General features: G+C 33.8%; 2 protein-coding genes and 1 pseudogene across 3 annotated transcripts; 2 read left to right on the top strand and 1 right to left on the bottom strand.

The window, feature by feature from the left end:
• The first annotated feature begins 2,360 nt into the window (after window positions 1-2,360).
• LOC148571226 (putative receptor-like protein kinase At1g11050 pseudogene) lies at window positions 2,361-4,032 on the top strand (annotated as a pseudogene).
• Window positions 4,033-16,528: 12,496 nt separating this feature from the next.
• LOC148571225 (uncharacterized) lies at window positions 16,529-20,160 on the top strand. The gene is made up of 8 exons (XM_088509113.1): window positions 16,529-16,889; window positions 17,003-17,062; window positions 17,656-17,817; window positions 18,087-18,269; window positions 18,476-18,606; window positions 19,060-19,228; window positions 19,317-19,446; window positions 19,627-20,160. Exons 1-8 carry the CDS (start codon window positions 16,689-16,691, stop codon window positions 19,902-19,904), a joined length of 1,314 nt encoding a protein of 437 aa, XP_088365239.1. The 5' UTR covers window positions 16,529-16,688; the 3' UTR covers window positions 19,905-20,160.
• A 366-nt stretch (window positions 20,161-20,526) lies between these two features.
• LOC148571224 (uncharacterized) lies at window positions 20,527-22,820 on the bottom strand. 2 transcript variants are annotated; one of them, XM_088509112.1, is made up of 5 exons: window positions 22,463-22,820; window positions 21,609-22,365; window positions 21,381-21,536; window positions 21,236-21,301; window positions 20,527-21,127 (listed from the first exon to the last, which is right to left on the bottom strand). In XM_088509112.1, exons 1-5 carry the CDS (start codon window positions 22,531-22,533, stop codon window positions 20,768-20,770), a joined length of 1,410 nt encoding a protein of 469 aa, XP_088365238.1. In that variant the 5' UTR covers window positions 22,534-22,820; the 3' UTR covers window positions 20,527-20,767. The 2 variants fall into 2 exon arrangements, with proteins under 2 accessions (XP_088365238.1, XP_088365237.1); XM_088509111.1 differs by having other exon boundaries at window positions 21,381-22,365; window positions 22,463-22,785.
• Between the last annotated feature and the right edge of the window lie 553 nt (window positions 22,821-23,373).

The following is a 23,373-nucleotide window of genomic DNA, read 5'->3' as shown; positions in this document are numbered from 1 at the left end:
GGACCTTCCTCAATCACTAGTAAGTACCGACGTGACCTACCTCTACACTTATGCCCTTCAGGTCCTACAACCAACTAATCATTCATTTTTATTCTTTCCACTCCAATTATATTAACACTAATTTATATATACTTTACGTAAATGTAAATATAGCTACACACAACTTTTACATAAATATGTCTAATTATGCATCATCTTATTATTGTTCTTGTCTCATGCCTTAACTAGAAAATGGAGATTTTAAGACTAGGGATAGAAATAGGCCGGTCACTCCAACTATATTTTTTCTAAAAATATTTAATAATAAAAAATTAATTAAAAATAATCAAAATTTATTTTATTTAATATTTATTAATTATTGTAATAATTAATAAATTATAATTATTTTTTTATTTTTTTAACATTACCGTTTTTTTCTATGATACTTACAAATAGAGTGTTATTAGATGTTGATTCCGGGTAATAAACATCACAAGTGTACGGTAAATTAGATCTCACGTCACTTGGTTTCATACTCCACAAAAATATTATTTATAAAAAAAATTAATCAATAAATTAGCTATTACATATTAAATATGTGTTATTTTATTTGAATTTTGGTTTCGACTTTGGACCAAACTTACATTATTAATCTCAATTTAGAAAACATATGTCGTTCTTTTTTGTGTGGATCAACTCAGAAATTTTGCAATACTTTTAAAGGTGAAAAATGATAATCTTTTATTAAATATGAAGTAAGGACGCTTTGTTGAGTTGTCGTATACTCGTATTTGCATGTTGGACACATTTTGGACATGATACTTATCGACACTCGTCTGACATGTTTGTCTGTCGTGTCCAACCGTGTTTTAATAAAAAAAATAAAAAAATTTTCTCTGGACACACTTAGACATACATAAATACCATTACGTGTTAACGTGTCCAGCCTTATTCTTAACATATATTCTTGAAATGAGTTTAGAAATAATATATATTATTATTTATTAAAACAAAAAATATTTTAAATACTTTATATAGTTAAAAGAAGACATTAAGAATAATTAAAAAATTATTTTATATTTTAATACCAATAAAATATTAAAAATTCATTGTAATTTATCTAAAAAATACTTTATATTTTATATATATGTCATGTCCCCATGTCTTATAAGATTTTAAAATTTGTGTGTCCGTATGTTTTGTATCGTATCGTGTCGTGTTCCGTGTCCGTGCATCATAGTTTATTAATAATAAAAACTTTTACAAGAAATCCTGAGAATAACAATTTAAAGAATTTGTGGAAAAAACAAGATTTAGCAGCAGTTTTAAATGAAACTAAAAACTGAAATACTTGAGTGTTGGAAAATAAATAAAGAAACTGAAACTGAAAGAATATAAAGTATAGTTAAGAATGAAAAAGAAAGTAATGAGCACAAAAATAAAAAATGGCTTCCAACAACTACATACACTTGCATTCTATTATTTCTACTTCTCGTTAGTGTGACTTGTGATTTTTTAAGAGTTTAGATATCTTAGTGAGTTGTCGAATAGAAGTCTCTCTTTTGATTTTCAAATTCTCTATTTATAGATGAATTCTTTAATTTAAAGTAATTTTATTTTTATGATCAAACATATCTAATTTACCCATCTTCTGAATTTTCTTGGAGGCCAAGTAGTTCTTCCTTACCCCAAGAAGCAATTATTTTCTTGGATGCTAAGTTTTTCAGCCCACTATCCTATAAATAATTATTTTTTTTGAAAACCGGTTCTAATTGAACATGTTTTAATCATGATTCGTGGAGGAATGAATTGTCTCTTTTCCCATTCTAATTTTGTATTCCAGAACCTGTTTTACTTTTACTTTTAAGTCGAAAATATTTTGCTTCAACAATTATTTAATTTATTTTAAATATATATCTTATATTTTAATATATATTTTATAATATTCCAAACTCTAACACAACGATTAGGGGTGGCAATGGGTAGGGTAGGGTAGGGTTCGGAGTCAATCCTAATCCTACCCGCGGGTTGAGAATATCTCAACCCTAACCCTATTCGCTTTTAACCCGCGGGTACCCGATCCTATCTGCGGGTTACAAAAAAAATGCAACGTTATTATATAACTTGATGATAATTTAAAATAGAACTGACTTTTATGTAAAAAAAGTTTATTAAATTATCAATTAATGATTTTCTTTTAATGACTAAGGATCTTTTGTATTTAGTGAGAAGTCTTTAGTTCAACATCCACTTAAAAGATATTTTTATATAAGTATATAATATATACATATATAGGGTGCGGGTTGGTCGGGTAGGGTTGAAGCTCAACCCGCACCCTACCCTACCCGCTGCGGATCGGGTTGGCAACCCTACCTGACCGGATGGGGTCGGGTTGGGTACCCGCGGGTAGGGTACATATTGCCACTCCTAGCAACGATCATCACTTGTATATAGAGTTAATAGTCAATTTCGTCCCTGAAAGATACCTCGATCTCCATTTTTGTCCCCGAAAGTCAAAATTAATCAAAATCGTCCTCCAAAGATACCTTACCTGATCATATTCGTCCTTTCGTCATCTCTCTAGCTGAGTTGGCAAACGTCCGCTGACGTGGGCCGTTAACTGCCAAGGTGGCAGAGAACAAAAACTGACGTCGTCTCGGTAGAAAGCACTCCTAAGATTGAAACGTCGCCGTTTTGTCTTCAGAAGAGGGATTCAAACGTTGCAATGCGTTACCCCCGTTCTGTCTTTCACCATGGCAGCACTTTCACCTTCACCTTCTCCTTCTTCTCCTTTAACATGCTCCCATCAACTTCAGCTATGTTAAGAGAGTTCCATGGAACCCTTCCGCATGTGAGAATTTCTACTCTTTATCATCAAACTTGAGCAACTGTTGCACCTCGCTCTTATCTCTAATCGGAATAGGGTTCACGCAGTACCTTAAAGCAACTACAAATTTCAACCTCCCAAACCTTGAAACCTCAACCTCATGCGTCCATGATTTCCAGTCTCAGCTCAATTCCTTGTCTCTCCAAAACAACCTCGTTGACTTGTGCTTTGACCCTCACCAGTTCGTCATGTCCCGAAACGATTGCGCAGGAATTGAAACCCTAACTAAAAGATTGGGACAAGAAGCTTGGTCAAATCATGCCTCTTGATACTAGTTGCAAACAAGACCTCACTGATCTTTTGCTATGTGATGTGTGTCTTACTGCGGGGTTTCAGGCGCAGCATAAACTTGTCTCCATTGATGGTAATGCTTCTCATTCTGAAAATTGTTTCAAATTTACTATTCTATATGCTACTGCGTTTGTGAATCAGTATGGACCTGAAAGCAATGGTGCCATGAGTTGCATCTTTGGTATGTCACTTTACCCACAGGGTGGTGGTTATGTTGGAAAAAGTCACCAGGGTTTGGTTTTTGGGTTAACTGGTGCTGGTGCTGTTTTGTTAGTTATGTCTTGTTTGTTAGGGGTTTATGTTTGGTATGATAGGAAGGTTAGGAGGAAGAAGCTTAATGACGATGAATTTGATTTTGATCATGAGGAACAAGGGTCTAGGCATAGGTTGAGGCCGAATACGGGTCTATTTGGTTCAAGATTGATGAGCTTGAGAAGGCTACTGATAATTTCTCAACTAAGAATTTCATTGGCAGGGGTGGATTTGGGCTTGTTTTCAAGGGATTTTGTCCGATGGTTCGGTCGTGGTGGTTAAGAGGATCTTGGAATCTGATTTTCAAGGGGATGTGGAGTTTTGTAATGAGGTGGAGATTATTAGCAACCTGAAGCACCGGAATCTAGTGCCTCTTCGAGGCTGTTGTGTAGTGGTGATGATGATGAAAAATTTAATGACAGGGGAAGCCAGAAGATTTTGGTTTATGATTACATGCCGAATGGAAACCTTAAAGACCATCTGTTTCTGGTGAGTGAGCAACAAAAGTTGAAGAAATCGCTGACTTAGCCTCAAAAAGGAAGAGCATAATCTTGGATGTGGCAAAGGGGTTGGCTTATCTGTCGTGCGATGCATGTGTTCACGGCGATGTATTTATCGTTTAAATTGGGATTATGGTTTATGCATTCTAGGGACTAATTTGACGTCTTAAACAAGAGTTATCTTGTCATCAACAACATGCTACAGCCTGGCGTTTGCTACTTTGGCAGTTAACGGCTCACGTCAGCGGACGTTTGTCAACTCAATTAGGAAGATGACGGAATGATGAACGTGATCAGGTAAGGTATCTTTGGAGAACGATTTTGATTAATTTTAACTTTCAGAAATAAAAATGAAGATCAGGGACGAAATTGACTATTAACTCCTTGTATATATGTATGAACGTTCTATATTTCATGTCTTTACGCTTGTTAAAAATAAAAGAATATGTTGATGCGGGAGTTGATTAATTAACTTGCCAGTGCCACGTGTGTGTCGGCAAATCCGTTTTTAAACCCTTTGTTAATTACTACATTAGTTATAAACTTATAAATGTTAAATGAAATAAACCGAATGATTCGAGATCCGTTAATTTGATGTGTACATAGCGGAGGGATATTAAAGAGGGACGGGGATGGTTTTATTTTCACTTTAATTAATTTATCATTGCCACTTTGCAATGTTTGTCTGCCATTATATATCATTATATCTTATCCAAATGCCTAATCCAACAGTATCACCATCCATTCACATAAACAATATATATAAAGACTATAGAAGCTTTATAACAAGAAAAATTTAAATTTTCAAAAAATTGGACTCAAAATATTTTTTATGCATGGTACGTAATCGCTTGATTACTGGCTTGATTATTGAGTCATAATCCCATTATCATTGCAAAGTAACAGTAACATTTTTATTAAGGTTATTATGACTATGAAAGTATGAACTCATAAAGATAGAGCGAAATATATATGATGGTGTTAGCGATAGATGGATAGATGAGACGTTTTTTTTTATTAGAAGGATGGTCATAAATTGAAATCGTTAACTTTGTGGATTATTATTCCAATCAATAGGTTATACTTGAAGTCTAAAGGGGCCATCATTATTGTCTCCTTGAACTCAAATGAGTGATGATATGAGAGGTTTCCATCATTTAATTTAATTTCCATTATTTTTTCATTATCTATCTTTATTATATATATCCCATGCCTTTCCTAAAGGATGACAACCAATTTGACAAGAAATATTAACCTTCATCATCGCATAATGGGATTAAACTTACTCCTATATATGCTCTCTCATCTTTATTAATTATTCTCTCAAATTTAAAATAGAAAAGTACACATACACAATGAAAATATTTAACAATGTAAACAATAGATATATTAAATATTCAATTTACTAGGTATGCGAATGATTATTCTAATATTAAAATTTAGGTGAATAATTTGGTGATGTAGTGTATTTTATTTGAATTAGGCCAATTTTAAGATTCTTTATTCATGTTATTCAAGAAAGTCATTAATTATCTAAAATATATAACTCATTTAAAATAAGTGCTTCTTTATTTTTTGAAATAATTTGAAAATTAATATATGTAAATAAATGTGAAATAAAAAATTATTTTAAAACAAAGAGAGTAATTAATATTTCTGAAAGTATATATATATATATATATATATATATATATATATAGCAAATCCAAATTTGTATATATATGTACATATTGAATAAATAATTTTTTTTTTATAATTTTACATTTTTACTACTTAATTAGATTGTGTGTTTAATAGTTGAGGTGTGACATAAATATAAAATTAAAAGATAAAACCTTTATATCCGATATGTCTCTCTGTTTTTGTTTAGAAATTAAAAATAGTAAATATAAAAAAAAATCTTAAAATAAGTGTTATAAAGGGATGATAACGAGTATCCTTGAGTGGGGTATCTCTTTTTTATTCTCCATTTTTATTTAAAAAATAATTTTTATTTCTATATTATATATTTGTTGTGGGTCTCTATTTAAGTGTGTTTATAGAAAAGACGGGTATCTACTAATATCTATAGATATTATTTTTTAATTTTAAAAACTTTAAAAATAACATAACATAATAAGTTAATTTAACATAATTCAACGCAATTAAACATAAATCTAACACAATTTAATATAATCTAATTTATACAGTAAAAATTTATAATATATTCATTATAAAAAAATAATTTAAAAAAATAACATAAAAAATATTTTTTAATTGACATAATTTTTGAAGACACTTTAATAATTTTACGTGTGTAAAAATTTAGTGAGTCTCTATAGGGTAGACGCTAATATCCTATTCCCATCTCTATTTTTATTTATTTGTGAAGGTGAATTTTTTATTTTGTAAATATTTTTGTCGAATCTCTATTTACTTGTCGCCGATAACCTACACAGATATTCAAAAACTTAATCATTTTAACTTTAGGTACCAAGTCTCCACCAAAAAAACAGTGAAAGAACTAGCTATATAGATATTATGCTGTTTAAGAAATTAGAATTTTAGTTTAGGAGGAGACTCTATCTTCATATTTTAGTTAATGTTGATGTTATGATTAGATTCTAATTTAAAGTCTACAAAACATTTAGGATTGATTTACAGACATTGTTTACTATATTTGTATTTGTTTTAGTTTGAAGTTACAAAAACACTCATGGTCTAGTTTGTAAAACTCTCAGATCTATTCATATTTTGAAGTCAACTTTTTCTGAAATACTCATGGTTTGGTTTATGAACCACTAGATTGGTTTATATATTGGTTTCAACTTTTATGAAACACTAATGATTTAGAATGTAATTCCAAATGTGTCGTATTTGAATATTTAGGTTATTATCTTTATATTGGGTGTTTCACAATTACATAATACAATATGATAATATTTCAATCTACTATTTCAAATTCTAATAACACTACATGAAATAAATTAATTATCACTAAATTTGGCACCATAGCATAAATTGTTGTCTTCATATAAGCCATAAATTTCAACCATAATACATTAAATAGTTGTCTTCTATTTACATAATTTTGCACTCTAAACCAAATTCATATTTTTTCAATTAATCCACTGAAATTTGATGAAATTAGAAGTGTTAGTGCAATTCCAATTAAACATGTGATTAGGGTTCTGTATTTAGTGTTGCCTCCAAATATTTTTTCAATTTTCTGTTTGTCCATCATGATTTTCAGTGCCTCCAACTTTTCCTCCATTTTCTTCAAACCTTCAACCACTCTATTCTGATTGACATAAGCTTTATGCGTATATGAACCAACATATTCATCAAGCCAAGCAAAATATTTGCAATGTAAAGCTGTAGTCTACAACAAATAATACTTCATGGTAACGACAGCAAATTTTGAAACACAACAAAAGTGAAGAAGGTTTACCTTAAAATAAAAACAACAAAAAAGAGCCTGTTTGAATTTCTTATGGTGCTAAATTCAAATAATATTGTATATGTGCCACAATTACATCTGGGTGTTACAAATCTTTTTTTACTTTGGTTTTTCTTGTTCTCTATACTATTAGTGGAATTCAGAGTCTGGATTCCAGAACAAATTGTTTCCAACTCTACTACTTTTTTTCATGGTTCGTGAAGAAGTCTGTGCTTTTTGTAGCCATAGTCTTCTTTAGGAAAAAATTGCGTCTTCACTCTACACACAATAAAGACAATGAAGAATAAAAAAAATCCTAAACAACTTTGAATTTTTAGAATGATAACACTATTTATGAAATGCAGCGTTTTGCCAAAGGTTCATGAGCGATTTATATTTATTAAAAAGAAGCAAAATCCACGTGGACAAATTATTGATACATCAACGATCTGTTAAGAATCAGTTACAGGGACTAAATTGTACATATATAAAAGTAAGTAGATAAGAACCGTCGATTTGAATTTTTATATTTATTAGGAGGCACAAAGTTCATAAAAAAATAATTAGAGACCGAAAAAATAATTTTTTTTTCCCTTCCCTTTATATCTATCTAAACATAGTTTGATATTTCTAGTGATTTATTAATGGACATAGATTTTACACCATTTTACATCGCACTCGATTGCTAGACATTGATTATGTGAACTGTGAAGGCCCAAAAGATCAACATCGGTCTAAGTCCCACATTTTATTGTGGGAAGCACCCCATGTTCCTCCAATAGTGTGTAAGCTCTACGATTAATTAAGAAGGGTTGTCTATTCAAGGAGACCTTGTTTTAGGTTGTAATCCACTTAATGAAGGCTAAATAAAGGTAACATAATCACATGCATCTGTCACTTATGCCTTTGTTTAGACGTGCAATATGCTTATGGCAGTATAAGACATATATATAATTATTGGTGATAAAAAAAAAAATAACTAATTAAAAATAATGTGTCCGGGTCTTATTCAATGTATTAACTTTCAAATCACAATCAGATCAATAAATTGCCACCATAATTGTAAGATATATACTAACGTTTGTTCATTAGTTTCCTCATAATGATGTCATCCCTACAACATTAATCTCAAAATTTTTCTACTATATATTACTCCTCAAACTCATGTTATTTAGAATAGTACATTAATAGATATTATCATATTAACTTCTCCATTGATCTATTTTGACTTTTTGAAATAACAAAAACCTAATTTTTATTAATTTTATATAATAAAAGATATTTTAAAAAAGAAAATTTGTACATTACACTTTTTTTATATTTCTTTTATATATATAGTCATCGATGATCAAAATCTAATATATTTATTAGAGATATAATAATTTATATATTTTTTAATAATTAAAATTTTTTATAAAAGTGATTCCATAATATACTAACATAATATTAAAACTTTTATAATCTAAAAATTTAGAATTCGATCTTTATTATTTCACAAAAAAAAAAAAATTATTGACATTAGACAAATAAAAAAAAATTATATAAATTTTACACAAACTTAAAAATTTTTGTATGAAAAAGTATATTAAAAAGGGTGTCACTTAAATAAAGACGTCTGAAACGTCTTTTTTTAAAGATGTTTTCTAATAATTAAAATTTAACACATATAATCAATTAAATCGTGTGTTATTTTTGTCAAAATTAGTCCAGCTAAATTAATTTGACCGAAAAAATAGTGAATTAAATTTTGAACGGTCTAAATTAATATTATTTTTTATAAAAGATGACTACAATATCCTTATTATAAAAAATGACTAAAATATTCCTATTATATATATATATATCGAAAACTCTAAATCCTAACCCTATGACGATAGAGAAGTAAAGGGCTAGAATTTAGGATTATTAAAATTAATATATATAATAGAAGTATTTTAGTCATTTTCTATAATAAAGATATTGTAGTTATTTTTTATGAAAAATAATATTAATTTAGACTAGTTTAAGATTTGATTTATTATTTTTTTGGTCAAATTAATTTGTCTGGCTTAATTATAACAAAAATAGCACCGTCTAAAGTCTAATCGATTATATATGTTAAATTTTAATTATTAAAAAGCATCTTTAAAAAAAGACGTTTTAGGTGTCTTTATCTAAGTAGCTCTCTATTAAAAATATAATTATTTATTTATCTTCTCTTATAAATTAAGTTTTTTAAAACAATAGTTTTATCATATTAACAAACGTACTAACATGCTTTAAGGAAAACAGCTTCCTATTTCCCACGTCTGATTTTGATTTACTACAGTGAAAATGTTAGACATAAGGGAGAATTGTTCACTATTCGTCATGCAGAAAAAGAAATTTACACTTTCATCGTTCATGAATCATATCAGAGTATGCATCCATGTCAAGTTTGATAGGAAGAAAGGAAAATTACAGAAGAATAAAGAAAAAAGATGAATGGAAAGAGGTAGATTAGCGAATAATAATCATAATTCGCTATTATCACAAATTGACTTTAATTAGAAGCTAAGGAATTGAAGCATCATTATTCAAATTCTAATCAGTATAATTAAGCTAGCTAGCTTTTAACTTGGATCAATTATTTCAGTTAATTACTTTGGTTAATTTTGGTTTTGTCTTGTGACGTGAACTTGCTTTGAGTAAATAACTAAATTTCCACCATGACCACTTTACTTTTAGTGGGAAAAAACATAGTTAACTTTAATTTCATTCTTCAACATTACATCGCCGATATCATTTGAAATAGACCCCTTACTTTATTTTATTTCAGTGACAAATAGTTGGCCCCAATAACGGGGTGTAGCTTAATTTTGCACATTCTTCAGGTTTAGTCTTTTCAACAATCTCCACCGCTGTATTATTTATGGAAGAATAATAATGCAAATTTAAGCCAAATCACATTTTAATCATTCTATTGAAAAAAAAAGCATATTATACTCTCAATCATTCAATGGTAGGTCATGGATCAAAATGAGATGAAGTTATTAAAGAAATTAATTAAAATAGACCTCTTACTTTGTTTTATTTTTCATTCCGTGAAATCAATAAAATAAAATTACAGTATCAAATAAATTAATCTCTAAGAGATTTTTAGTATAATAAATTTTTAATGATCAAATATTTCTCAAATTTTTATTTTATTAAATAATCAATTCTCATATCAAATTATTTATCTATATAAATAAACTTACAAAATCCTTTAGAATTAATATATTTTTTATTAAATAAATTTAATTCTTATAATTTTAATCAATTGTATATTATTTAAAAAATATCTAAATACAAGAATGTAATTAGATGATGATATAAAAAAATTTTTATTATCAATAAATTAAATTTAAATTTTGATTAAATAACGATTAAAATTTAATATAAAAATTAATTTATCTAAGTTAAAAATTGATTAAGCGATTAAAATTTTTTTTTTTTTAAATTAAAAATAAGACTTAAATCCGTAATTTTTAAGTGAATATAAGAAAATGATGCCATTTTTTTTTTTGGTGACTGAAATAAATTAAACAAAGAAAAACAAAAGAAACAAAACAAGGAACTGCTTAAATAGAGGGACAGTCCCGTTTAAGACTACTCTTAAACTCCTTCCAAGGTGAAAGAAGCTCCACATGCGAAAGTTGTAACTTCATCGCCATCTTTGCCATAGTATCTGCCACCGTGTTTGCATCTCTCATAATCAAACGAAAGTCAACACGCCAATTCCAATGCATGATATCTCTTATTTTGAGCACCAGTGGATTAATAAACCCAAAACCATCTTGAGTAACAAGATTAAATGCTTCCACACAATCCGTCTCACAAATAACATCTCGTTGACCCACATCCCAAGCTAAGAGATATCCTCTCCAAATAGCAAACAATTCTCCTTGAAGAATACTATTACTCTCAATCATTCCCAAACACCCCCTTTGCCAGCTCCCATTACAATCTCTAATAACACAAGCAAAACCAACACTATCACCCGAACCAAAATAACTAGCATCACAATTAATCTTAAAAGTACCAATGGATGGGGGATTCCAAAAACCATTTAGAGTAGAGGGAAGGGACATACGTTGTAATTCAAAAATATTTCTAAGCTCCTTTTCTGAAGTTAATGCCAGACAAATGACTTTTTCCGGAGGCCAAGTTTCATGGGGATTAAAGATGTCGTTATTCCTTGCTCGCCATATCCACCAAAGTCCCGAAAAGAACTTGAACGGGTGCTCTCTGCTATGATACAAGAACCAGTTCTTCAAATCCAAAGGATGACAAGGAATATCCAACCTTTGCCAGACAAGCTGAGCTTTTGGACAATCCCGAATACAATGTATAACCGATTCCTGGCTAGAAAGACATCTTGGACACCTATCCGATGACGACATCCCTCTTCTAAAGCGAAAACTTGCAGTAGGAAGAGCCTCCTTAAGACACAACCAAGCCAAAAACTTATGCTTTTCCGGAACAAGCTGACGCCAAAGCCAAAGCCAATTCTCCCTCTCCTCCCAACCAAACAGCTGCTTACACAACCACAAGTAACCATTGCGTGAGTCATAGACTTTGGCAGCAGACCCACTCCAATACCAACCCACTTCCGGACCTGCTTGTTCATCTGGATTGTAAGAGAGAATATTATCTTTCAGATTTTGAGATAAAGGAGAATAAAGAGTATCCAAATGCCACCTACCAACCGACCAAATATCCTGTATCCGGAGATTCGAATCAGAAATGTGGACATAATCCATCTCATTAGATAACCGTCCTTCTCTCCTCCAGCTAGAAAACCAAAAATTCTGGTTCAAATCTCCAATACACCAAGCAAACCCATCCTTCAACACTTTCCAAGCCTTGCAAAGACACCTCCAAATGGGAGAGTCCTTGTTCTTAGGATAACTAAAACAGTTATATAGAGATGATCGGTATTTGGCATCCAATAATTGGACCCATAGCTTGTTTGGCTGCTGGAAAAAAGTCCAAACTAGCTTCCCAAGAAGAGCAATATTTACACAATAAGGATCTCTAATCCCCAAACCTCCATATTTTTTTGGAGTAACCAGTACCTTCCAACTAACAAGATTCAATCCTCTTCCATCAACTTGTCCTTTCCAAAGAAAATTCCTCATCATAGACTCCAATTTACTAATGATTCCTTTTGGAAAAATAGAGACCTGCATCTGGTACGTGGGAATAGCAGCGGCAACAGAATTAACCAAGCAGAGTCTACCAGCCCGATTGAGTAAACTCCCTTTCCAGCTTGCTAGCCTACTCCGAATCTTATCCAGGACACCATTGAAAGCTGAACGAGTCACTCTAGAATGGCTAAGGGTAACTCCAAGATACTTGCCCAAATCCTGGACAAATCTGATAGAGGATACCCCAGTGAAAACCTCTTTCCTTGTTGCAGAGACATTCTTGGAGCAAAGCGCTTTAGACTTCTCCACATTAATCTTCATCCCAGATGCTTTGCAAAAAGTCTCTAAAACCAACATCACATTTTGCACTTGTCTCTTTGTAGCTTTACAGAATAGAAGCAAGTCATCCGCAAACATTAAATGGGATATTCTTGGTCCCCCTCTAGAAATAGCAACCGGCTCCCACAAGCCCAAATCAACCTGATGACTAATAAAGCATGCCAGTCGCTCCATACACAACACAAAAAGATAGGGTGACATAGGGTCTCCTTGTCTAAGACCTCGACTAGGAGTAAAGCCATTCAGACGACTCCCATTTCAAAGAATAGATAAGGAAGAAGCAGTGACACAATTCATAATCAAATTAAGTGTAGGAATAGGAAAACCAAAGCTCTTAAGGGTATGAGCTAAAAACCTCCAGTCAACTCTGTCATAAGCTTTCTCCAGATCAATCTTAAAGGCCAGTGTGCCTTTCTTTGATTTAGTCTTCTTCATAAAGTGGAGGACTTCTTGAGCAATAATGATGTTGTCAGGAGTTCCTCGTCCCGGAATAAATCCTCCTTGAAGCGGGCCAACAATCTCCGCAAGATGAGGACGAAGCCTATTAACAAGGACCTTCGTGATGATCTTGTAAACTACATTGCAGAGACTAATCGGCCTGAAATCTTTCATAGATACCGGTGATTCAACCTTTGGAATGAGAACCAGTAAAGTCTCCAACATTCTCGGATCAAGAGTAACACCGGAGAATGCCTGCTTAACCATCTTCCAAACATCAAGACCAATGATCTCCCAATATTCTTTGAAGAAGAAAGCTTGAAACCCATCCGGACCTGGAGCTTTAAAAGAGTTCATGTGAAAAACAGCTGTTTTGACTTCCTCCATAGTAACTGGTGCCGTAAGATTATTGCTAGCTTCCTCATTCAGAGAAGGCAGAGGCACATCACCAAGGCAACCCAAATCAACATCATCCAAATGACAGAATAAGCTTTTATAGAAAGACTCTGCTTCTTGACTCAGAACTTCTGGATCAGTTTCCCACACTCCATCCTTGAGAAAAAGACCATGAATCTTATTATGCTTCCTTCGCGCAAGAGTTTGAATATGAAAGAATCTTGTATTCCTATCCCCGAACCTTACCCACTGCTCTCTGGACTTTTGGAACCATATGAGCTCTTCTTGCACTAGAGTATTATTATAATCATCAAGCAACTGTTGCTCTTTCTGACGCAAATAAATACTATCCACCACTTCCAAACGCTTTTGTAAATAATTAATCTGCTGCTCTAATTCACATTTCTTAACAAAAATGTTACCAAATACCTTCGAGTTAAACTCTAGTGAATTCTTCTGTACTTCTGAAAGCTTGCCATGAATTCCTCTATTACCAGACCACCATGACTGGTTCACAATATCTTTATACCCAGGATGAGTAGCCCAAGCAGCAACAAATCGGAAAGGTCGATTCCCTTTAGGCTGAGGACGACCTTTACAACGCACCAGAATAGGGCAATGATCAGACTGAAGCCTATTTAAAACTTTTGCATAAGCCTCTGGAAAGATAGATAACCAACTACTATTTATACAGACTCGATCAAGCTTTTTTGCCACGTCAACATAATTTTTCACCCTCCTGTACCAAGAAAACTGCCTCCCGATAGTCTTCAGATCAAACAAACCACTATCCCCTAATGAAGTAGCAAACATGTCTGCTCTTTGATGAGAAAATTGACAGCCCTTAGATTCATGAGAGAATTTGACTTCATTAAAATCACCAAGAACAATCCAAGGTCCTTGAAAAACCATGGATTGTGCAACAAGATAATCCCAAAGGAGAACCCTTTTATTAAATTGAGGACTGCCATAAATACCACTACACCTCCAAATTAAATTATCAAAGTGAACCTCAACAGTAACACCCTGATCAAAAGCATCAATGAACTTACAACAAACATCCTTCATAGAGGATAGAAATCAAATACCTCCCTTATGCCCCTGTGCCTCTACTATACCAACAGAGTGATACCCCAACCTTTCCCAAAATAATTTTAAATGCTGAAAAGGGGAGTGAGTTTCAACCACAATAAAGAAAACATGTCTAAATTTCCTAACAAGTTCCTTACAATGCACCCGGGCTAACTTATTAGAAGCACCCCTAATATTCCAAACAATCATATTTAAACTATCCATAAATAATAGGGACAGAATAAATAAGAACATAAACTCTAAACAGAATCACCAACTTCAATAGGTGGTTTGTCCTGCGGTACTGGCACACTCTGATCCTCAATAATTGCCACCTTTGGACCCCCTGACACTGCACTTGCCATGCTTCCATCTACTAAGGTTTCCTCCGTTGTGCCACCATTTTTATCAACTGGCGAGTTCTGCAAGGAGGAAGGCCGAGGACGCTTCCGTAGAGAAATTCCACGACGTGTAGGAGTTCTGCGCGATGGAGATGGCGCAATTTCATGTTTTTCTTGCTTCCCCATCCTAATGCCAGTTGATTTGCCTCCATCACCATGCAAATTGGGCCTTGGAACCCTTCTCGAACCAAACTTGTGCTGCTTTCCATCTTGGTCCTTCAAACCTGATGACTGGCCCATTGTAAATTTTTTCTTACGCAGCACTTGTTGCCAGCCCTCTCCATCATCCATGCATGCCTCATTAACAAGACCATCAGGCACGTGAGGAGCCAATGATTCCGTAACCACATCCTTCCCTTTAACAACTCCTAATTTCTCACCCAAATCACGAGCTTCTGATTCAGCTTCTTTTTGAATCTCATGATTGTTGTGTGGCACTAGCGTTGGGGCTTCATTATTTTTTCCATCACCAAAGGAATTTATGTTTCCTTCCAAGGACTCCTTCTCCATGCACAACGATTTATCATGCCCATACCGTGCACAAGTAGCACAAATCAACTGTAAACTCTCGTACTCCACTTCATAAGTCACACCCTCCACTATAATATGTTTGATTACAGGCAACTCAAGATTAATTTGAACACAAGCTCGGGCATATTTTCCTCTTTCTGCGAGCTTAGTAGCCAAATCTACTTTCATCGGAATCCCAATTGCAGAAGCAATTCGCAGCATTGCTTGTTACTGGTAGCACCAAATTGGAAGTCCCGAGACTCGAATCCATACCAGCGTTGATCCAAAGGATTTTTCGCATGGCCTAAAATCCACATCCCATGGCTTTACTGCAACATAGTGACCGTCTATCAACCACGGGCCACCAAGAATGACTTTCTCACGATCCCCAGCAATATCAAATTTAACCAAAAAATATCCAAATCCCACATCCAACAAATCAAACCCTCCTTTGATGCGCCATATTATCCGGAGCTTATGCATGAGAGCCGTGTAGCCATAATACTTATCCAACACCTTGATCACGATGGCTTCCTTACAAGGTTCAGCTAGACAGCTCTTTGCCTCCTTGGTAAAACTGACACTTGGTGGACGAGAATCACCCTGCTTACCTGTCACCGTTGCGATACCATCCCCAGATAAAGATCCTACTAATGCAAAGGCTTTAAGCTTTTCTGCACCAATGACTTTATCTCTAAAAGAGACCTTGGATGGCTTTTCTAACCCCTCTCGAGAAGAACCCTCCTTAACACCGGATACACACCCACCTACGCTCTCCCCCTTATCTCTTCCGATGGCATGGCCATCTTCCTCACCGTGTTTCACCCTCAACCGCTCGCCCCCGCTTTCTCCTTAAAATTTCTTGATGTTTTGAAATGGATTTGGAATATATTAAAATTAAAATTAAAATATTTTACTAAATCACAGAGAGACACGTGGACATAACGGAAGAACAAAGGAAAAAGAAGTGAACAGAAAAGCAGGAAGGAGAAAAGAGTTTAGCAATGGAATCGAAACTGGAAACTGGAAAGTGAGAACGTAGAATTCAATTGGAAGATGGACTCAGCGGAGGAGCGAGCAGTGAGAGATTTCATCGCAAAGGAAGTCCCCGACTGGAACGACGACGTCGTTTCGGTGGCGAGGTTCAAAGCATTCTCCGGCCAGAGATCCGATTGGCAGCCCAGGTTCCTCTTCTGGAGACACTTGATCCTCAAAATCGCCACTCACTTTCGCCTCCTCTTCATAAAACCCTCCCAGGTCAGTTAATTACTACTTTACTACTACTACTACTACCACCACCTCCATTTTTTAGGGTTTTCCAAATTTCAATTTCTCCGCCTCTTACCTTTAATTTTGGCTGTTATTTGCAGGTTAAGAGTGTTTGGTTTAACCGAGGAGGGTTAACCCCCTTATGTCTTGACCACGTTCTGGTCAGTCTCTCTTTCTCACTATAAAATTCTCATTCGTTTTACTGTTTTTCTCTTAGTTTAGTTTAGTTTTCAATGCCGGTGGAGTCTCATTTAAATCTTAATATCAATGATAATTACTGGAAGTGAAGCTAGGTCATAGCTGTTAAGGATATATAGGATTCATTCTTTCTAATGTTTCTATGAGGCTCAAATATTAATTTGACATACACACATGATACATGGATACGACAATTATACATCACATTGTAACGATAGGGTAACCAATAGATTGAAATAAAAACCTGAATTATAAAAGGAAATACAGAAAAATTGACTTCAGTATTCGTATAGATGCACTTATCTAGTTCATTGTTATAAAAGTATCTATTAATGTAGATGTAGATACCTACGATTACATATGTCTTGGAACATCTATGGCATTTCCCTTCTTTCCTTCTTTTTCAATTGTGATTTGCGTAAAAAGAAATTATTTCTTTCAAAGGATAATAAATTAATAATTATTACGCTGCTTGACTTAACTTGCTGCTTAAAACCAGTTGTTTGCTTTTGAGTTTTTTTTTTTTTTTTTGGCTTTACATGTGTTCAGTTTTCAGTCTCTAATGTATAATGAAGGTGACCTCACAAGAATTGTGGATCTTGCGGATCCAACAAGTGGACGATTGTCCCAACTATTCAGAAAAGTTAGCAACTTAGTAGCAAGATCAACTCCGGATATTATGTCTGAAGAATTTGTCATTTTAACTTCTCTGCTTCAGGTAATTTACCCATCCTTTCATTTCAACAGCTTTTCTTCTCATATGTTTATTCATTTCAATTCCTCCAGCACATGTTCTATGAGTTTTTTATCTATCATATGAAGTTTTGACTGAGAGAGTCTGAGATTGAGTAACTTATATTGCACTGTAACCCACAAAAAGTACATTTTAGTATTGGTCAAAGAACGGTTCAATGTCAACATTTAGTATCTGGCATTGTGTGATATATCATATGGATATATGAAATTCTTCCTACATTTTATGTGTAGAGTAAGGCTGCTGAAGTTGTCAAACATCTATCTGAAAGTCACTGGAATTCATCATGTATCATCACAATGAAGAAATTCCAGGACATATGTGGAGGGCCTGATGAAGCATCTGCAATCTTGAGGTATATGTCAGGATGTGGTACAGCAAAGTATCTTAAAGTCCATAAGAAAGAATTTGTAGAGGTACGGAAACTTGGATATCTTATTATTCTATCTTAGGCATGTTTTTCTTTAAATAAGTTAATTGACATTTCTGATAAGCTAATGGAAGCTATTCTAAGTTTTGGCTTTGATTAATGCCGCTCAAGATTCTTTTCCTGGGTATTATTAATACCGATTTACTTTTTATGGTTGAAACTCTTTTCTTATTTCAAGTTTGTATTTTACAGGGTGTAAAAATTTCTCCTTCAGCTTCCACATTATCTAGCATATCTAATTTAGACTATGATGTCTTGTACTTGATCTGGACAACTGAGAGGCTTCAGCAGCAACTAGACATGATTGACAGACGTTATGAGTCGTAAGTTTTTGTTTACAAGTCTTTATATTTGTATGTAACCTTAAGGTGCTTCTAAATATACCAATCAAAATTGGAGTAAATAAAACAAAATCTTCATATATTTTGCCTTTCTTATTCCAAAGTCAATTATTGCTATTTTATCTTAGTTGATATACAAAGTAACATTCTCGTTGTAAAGGATATGATAAATTATTATCATATGATTATCAGGTTATCCTTTTGTGGTACTGTCACATGACCTGATAACCAATCACATATAAAGTATCAATCAACTCAAATTGATTTACTAAAAAATAATTTGAAAATATTTATGCACAAGACAAATGGTGTTTACAAAATTACAATTAAGATTCAAAAGCACTCTTGGTTTTATAGCACACACTGTCTTTCCAGTTTACAGATGTTGTGTAGGGATGTTTGCTCAAAATTTGCCTCACAGATTGATTCTTTTAGGTCAAGAAAGTCAGCGTTGGCTTCTCTACATTCAGGGAACAAAAAATTGGCCCTTAGGCATGCAAGGGAGCTTAAGCTGGCCACTCAGAGTAGAGATAAGTGTTCATCACTTTTGAACAGAGTACAGGAAGTACTTGGTGTTATTGCAGATGCGGAGGCTACCAAAAAGGTACAACTTCAAATATTCTTTTGGACTAATCAGTTTATATCAGATTCTGAAGATTGCATTCAGCTGTTGATCCATCATTTGCTACCAGATATCTGAAGCTATGCAGATTGGAGCCAATGCAATTAAAGAAAATAAGATTAGCGTGGAAGAGGTTGATCTCTGTTTACGAGATCTCCAAGAGAGCATTGATGCACAGAAGGAAGTGGAAAAGGCGCTAGGTATATTTTTCATATCTTCTGTGGCAAGCATTTAAATTGTGCTTTTCATTTTTCTTTAATGATGGGTTTTGTAATAGATATAGAACCCCAAGGATTTTTCGAGATTGTTGTAATGTCCAAGTCCAATGTCTATTTTTAGCATTCGTGTTTTTATTGGTTGTTGCTTTGTGTCAACTGCAGAACAAACTCCATCTTACACGGATGTCGAAGATGAAGATATCCAAGACGAATTGGAGAAGTTGGAGTTGGCTATTGAGAAAGAGGCTCCAGTTCCTGCAGTTGAAAAGGCGTTTGGCACCACAGAAGAAGGAAGAGCAGCTGCAGAAGCCACTGAATTTATCAATGAGGCTTTCTCAAATCTCAGGCTGTCAAATGGTGCATCTGTGAAGCAAGGTATCACTAAGGAGGGATCAGAGGGTGACAGAGAATCAAAAAAATTAGAAATGGAGGCTGTGTAAACTATAAAGTCTTAAAAGAGAAAATTATGTTGTGCACTTGTGCTTCACCCTCGCCTATGTCAAAATTACCCATATTTTGGGGGACTTCGCACGTCTTTATAACTTAGTAGTTCATTTTTTAGATTTACTTGTGATGACTAGATGCATTTTCTGATAGTTGTACAGTAGTTGTGCATAAATCTTGAATTATATGTCTCTCAACCAAATAAAACACTTAATTTGTTGTATGGCATGCCATTTATTCTTCAGAAAGAAACTCGTGTATTTGGAGAAGGTCTAGTGTTATATCTCTGCGGACCAAAAAGATGGTCAAGACCAATTAAAAAAAAAACTACAAACTTGTCATCACCAAATAAATATTAGTGGTTTTGGACGAGTTTAATGTTCAACTGAAAGTGAAAGCAATCAGATAAATGAAAAAAAAATGAATATTTATATATATAAAATAACATCTGATAAATAAATAAATACAAGGCAAGAGTACGTGGTGATTGGTGAACATGATAGCGGAACGCAAATGCTAAAGCTATCCCTTTCAGTTATGACTTATGAGAACCAAGGCCAAAAATTTACGAAAGAGCTATTTTCTTCTTTTTATTAATGTAATGTAATGTTTCTATGATTTTCTTCAAAACTCAAACTTCAAATTATTAAAAATCTTGATTTCTTAATAAAGTAAAGCCGTGATGATAAAATGCTAGAACATGACAACTAATGAAGGTTACTCAAGTTTGTGTGGGTCATTTTGATGGGTACACGGTACATACATGTGAAAGCTGTAAAGCATGGAATGAAGCAGCACTATCTTGATTTGTGTAAAGTGTTAACCAACTTTACGCTATCAACTACTTTACATTATTCTGCTATTCCATTCCATAATTATTCTTTTCCTCCTGATTGATGATTGTGGGAAAATAGAAGGGGTAGCTGCTGCTAGTTGTGTGTTGGTGAAGGGAAACCTGATCACCATTATTGATTGCTTGAACATGTGAGACATCTAGACTGGAAGAATTGGCGATTGACAATGGCGCAATTGGTGGAGTGGGATTGATGAAAAGTGGTGATGGTGGCATAATCATAGGCCTCATTTGGTTGAAGAAACCATCAAACATGTTTTGATGGGGAATGCCTGTGCCTGATGATGGCCTATAACACATTAACTGATTATGATGATTATGTAACATCATCAATGGCATGCAAAGTCCTCTCCCCATTGACATTATCTGCAAACATATACATATGCAACAATGTTTCTATATATATAAGATATCTCAACACTAATTATGAACTTGAATTAGCTAGATAGAGGATTAATTAATAGTAAAATTAACCTGCAACTGAAGCTTCAGGGTCTTAAGATAGTCAATTGCATCATCAAGAGTTGAAGCTTTATCAATCTAACATATACATTATTGGCATTCACAATGAGAAAAATAAAGTTGGGAATATAATGAACACTAGAGACTAGTGACACACCTTATTGCAATTGGGTATGAGTTCTTTCAATGTATGAATCCTCTTGTTGACCCTGTCAGATAAATTATGAACCTCTGGGTCCCTGCTTCTCTTGGCTCTGGTACCTGCAGCTGGTGTTTCCTTTGCTATTATTACATCTTCTGTTTCTTCATCATCCTGCATGAATAGATAATAATGTATTATAGATACTATAGGCCACAGGGTGGTTGTTCCAGCTTCTTCACTTACATCATCACTTATATATGTTGTGGTGTCATCATGATCATGATCAGTGATGTTGCTGTATTCCTCATGCTGCTTCCTCATAATACCAATGTCAGGGTCGTTTGAGGCTCCAATAGAGCTTACAGGGGAAGATGCTACTACCAAGTGTTGCTCAATATTATTATTACTATTGTAATTAGGTGGTGGTGGTGCTGCTGAACTTGATGAGGCTCCATGATATGGTTTTTGAGCATGAGAGTGTCGATCAAGTGGTTGTACCTGATGAAAAGGTGTTTCTTTGAGTTCTTGTGTTGCTGCTTTGTTATTATTAGAAGAATCAATCACCACAGATGAATGATCATGACCTTTACTACTAGTGGCAGCAGCAGCAGCAGAAGAAGATTTGTTGAGTAAGAGTGAAGGAACCAAGAAGTTTGGGAAGTTCACCATTCCTCCTCCTAATGATGTTCTCTGATTATTATTATTATTGCAAGTACCCAAGTGCTGTAGTGTGTGTGATTTTGTTGTTGCTTGTGCTGAACCTGAAAAATCTATTATTCTTGGTTTCTTGCACTGTTGTGATAAGGAGGAGGAATATGTATTACTAATGAGTTTGAAGTTTGAAAATCCTTGTTGGATCTGCTTCTTGCTTTGATCCAAAATTGAGGAGCAGTAAAATCTCTCTAACTTTGCTGCTCTTTCTTCCACTGCTGCTCCTCTTCCTTGCACTTTAACTTCACCATTTTCCCATACCAGCTCACCAATATCCTTATTCACATGCCTTGATACATAAATAAAAAATTCAATTAACTAAGCAAAGTTGACAACAATTCAAACAAGGATATATCATATGATGTATTTTGTACCAATTAACTTACAACAAGGAGGAGCTTCTTGTCATCCCTGTGCGGCTGGAGTTGAACATATTCTCCCCCATTAATGGATTCATCAATCGGAGTACCTACTTGTTAATTACTTGTAACTCAAACACACAACTATATAGTCATGTCTTGCTATTTGCTAAGGTGAATATGAACGAACATTCTGGAAACTAGTACCGGTAACAAAATAATTTACTGCATTATCCATGTGGCATGCGTGAAAGTCATATCTACAATCCTATACTGAAAATTGAATTCCTATTTCCTAGTACTTGATAAAAAGATTCAGGGGCTCACACAAGATTCATGCACTTCTCTCTGAAAACGACATACCATGTTCTTCCCATCCAATTTCAATCACTAAAATTACAATAATTTATTTTTATGTACTAATTGTAAAAAATAATTATTTTTTTTTACCCTGTAGATTTACACCTGCTCCTACCAAAAAACAAAAAGCGGAGTGCCGACAAATTACTATGTTGATAGTAAAATGAAACATACACGTAACACTAAAGTTAATTTATGAACAGAGATTGAGATAAGATGTGTAGTATAGTAGGTCTCCAATACTATCATCATTGGTGGATTTTATTTATTGAGAGCTAAACCTAGAGACATATAAATATGGGGAAGGTATGCATGCACCACAAAAGAGGGGGCCACAGGGGGACTACTATAAATGATGCAACATAGAGGGAGACCAAGTGGGATTGGTTCTGCTTTCCCACTTTCACGTGAAACTCACGTGCCCCTTCATCCTCTTGTCTGTACTTCGAATAATCCTGAATGCAACACCACACACAATCACTCACTCACAGTCTTCTTCCGACACCGTATGGACTTTTGTCATATTATTTTATCTATCATTAATTTCTAAATGACTCGTCAACTGTTTCACTACTCAA

The sequence above is a fragment of the Arachis ipaensis genome, chromosome B3 (genome assembly GCF_059453495.1).
Source record: "Arachis ipaensis isolate K30076 ecotype BB chromosome B3, ASM5945349v1, whole genome shotgun sequence".
Taxonomy (NCBI): domain Eukaryota; kingdom Viridiplantae; phylum Streptophyta; class Magnoliopsida; order Fabales; family Fabaceae; genus Arachis; species Arachis ipaensis.
This window is presented reverse-complemented; position numbering and strand designations above follow the sequence as displayed.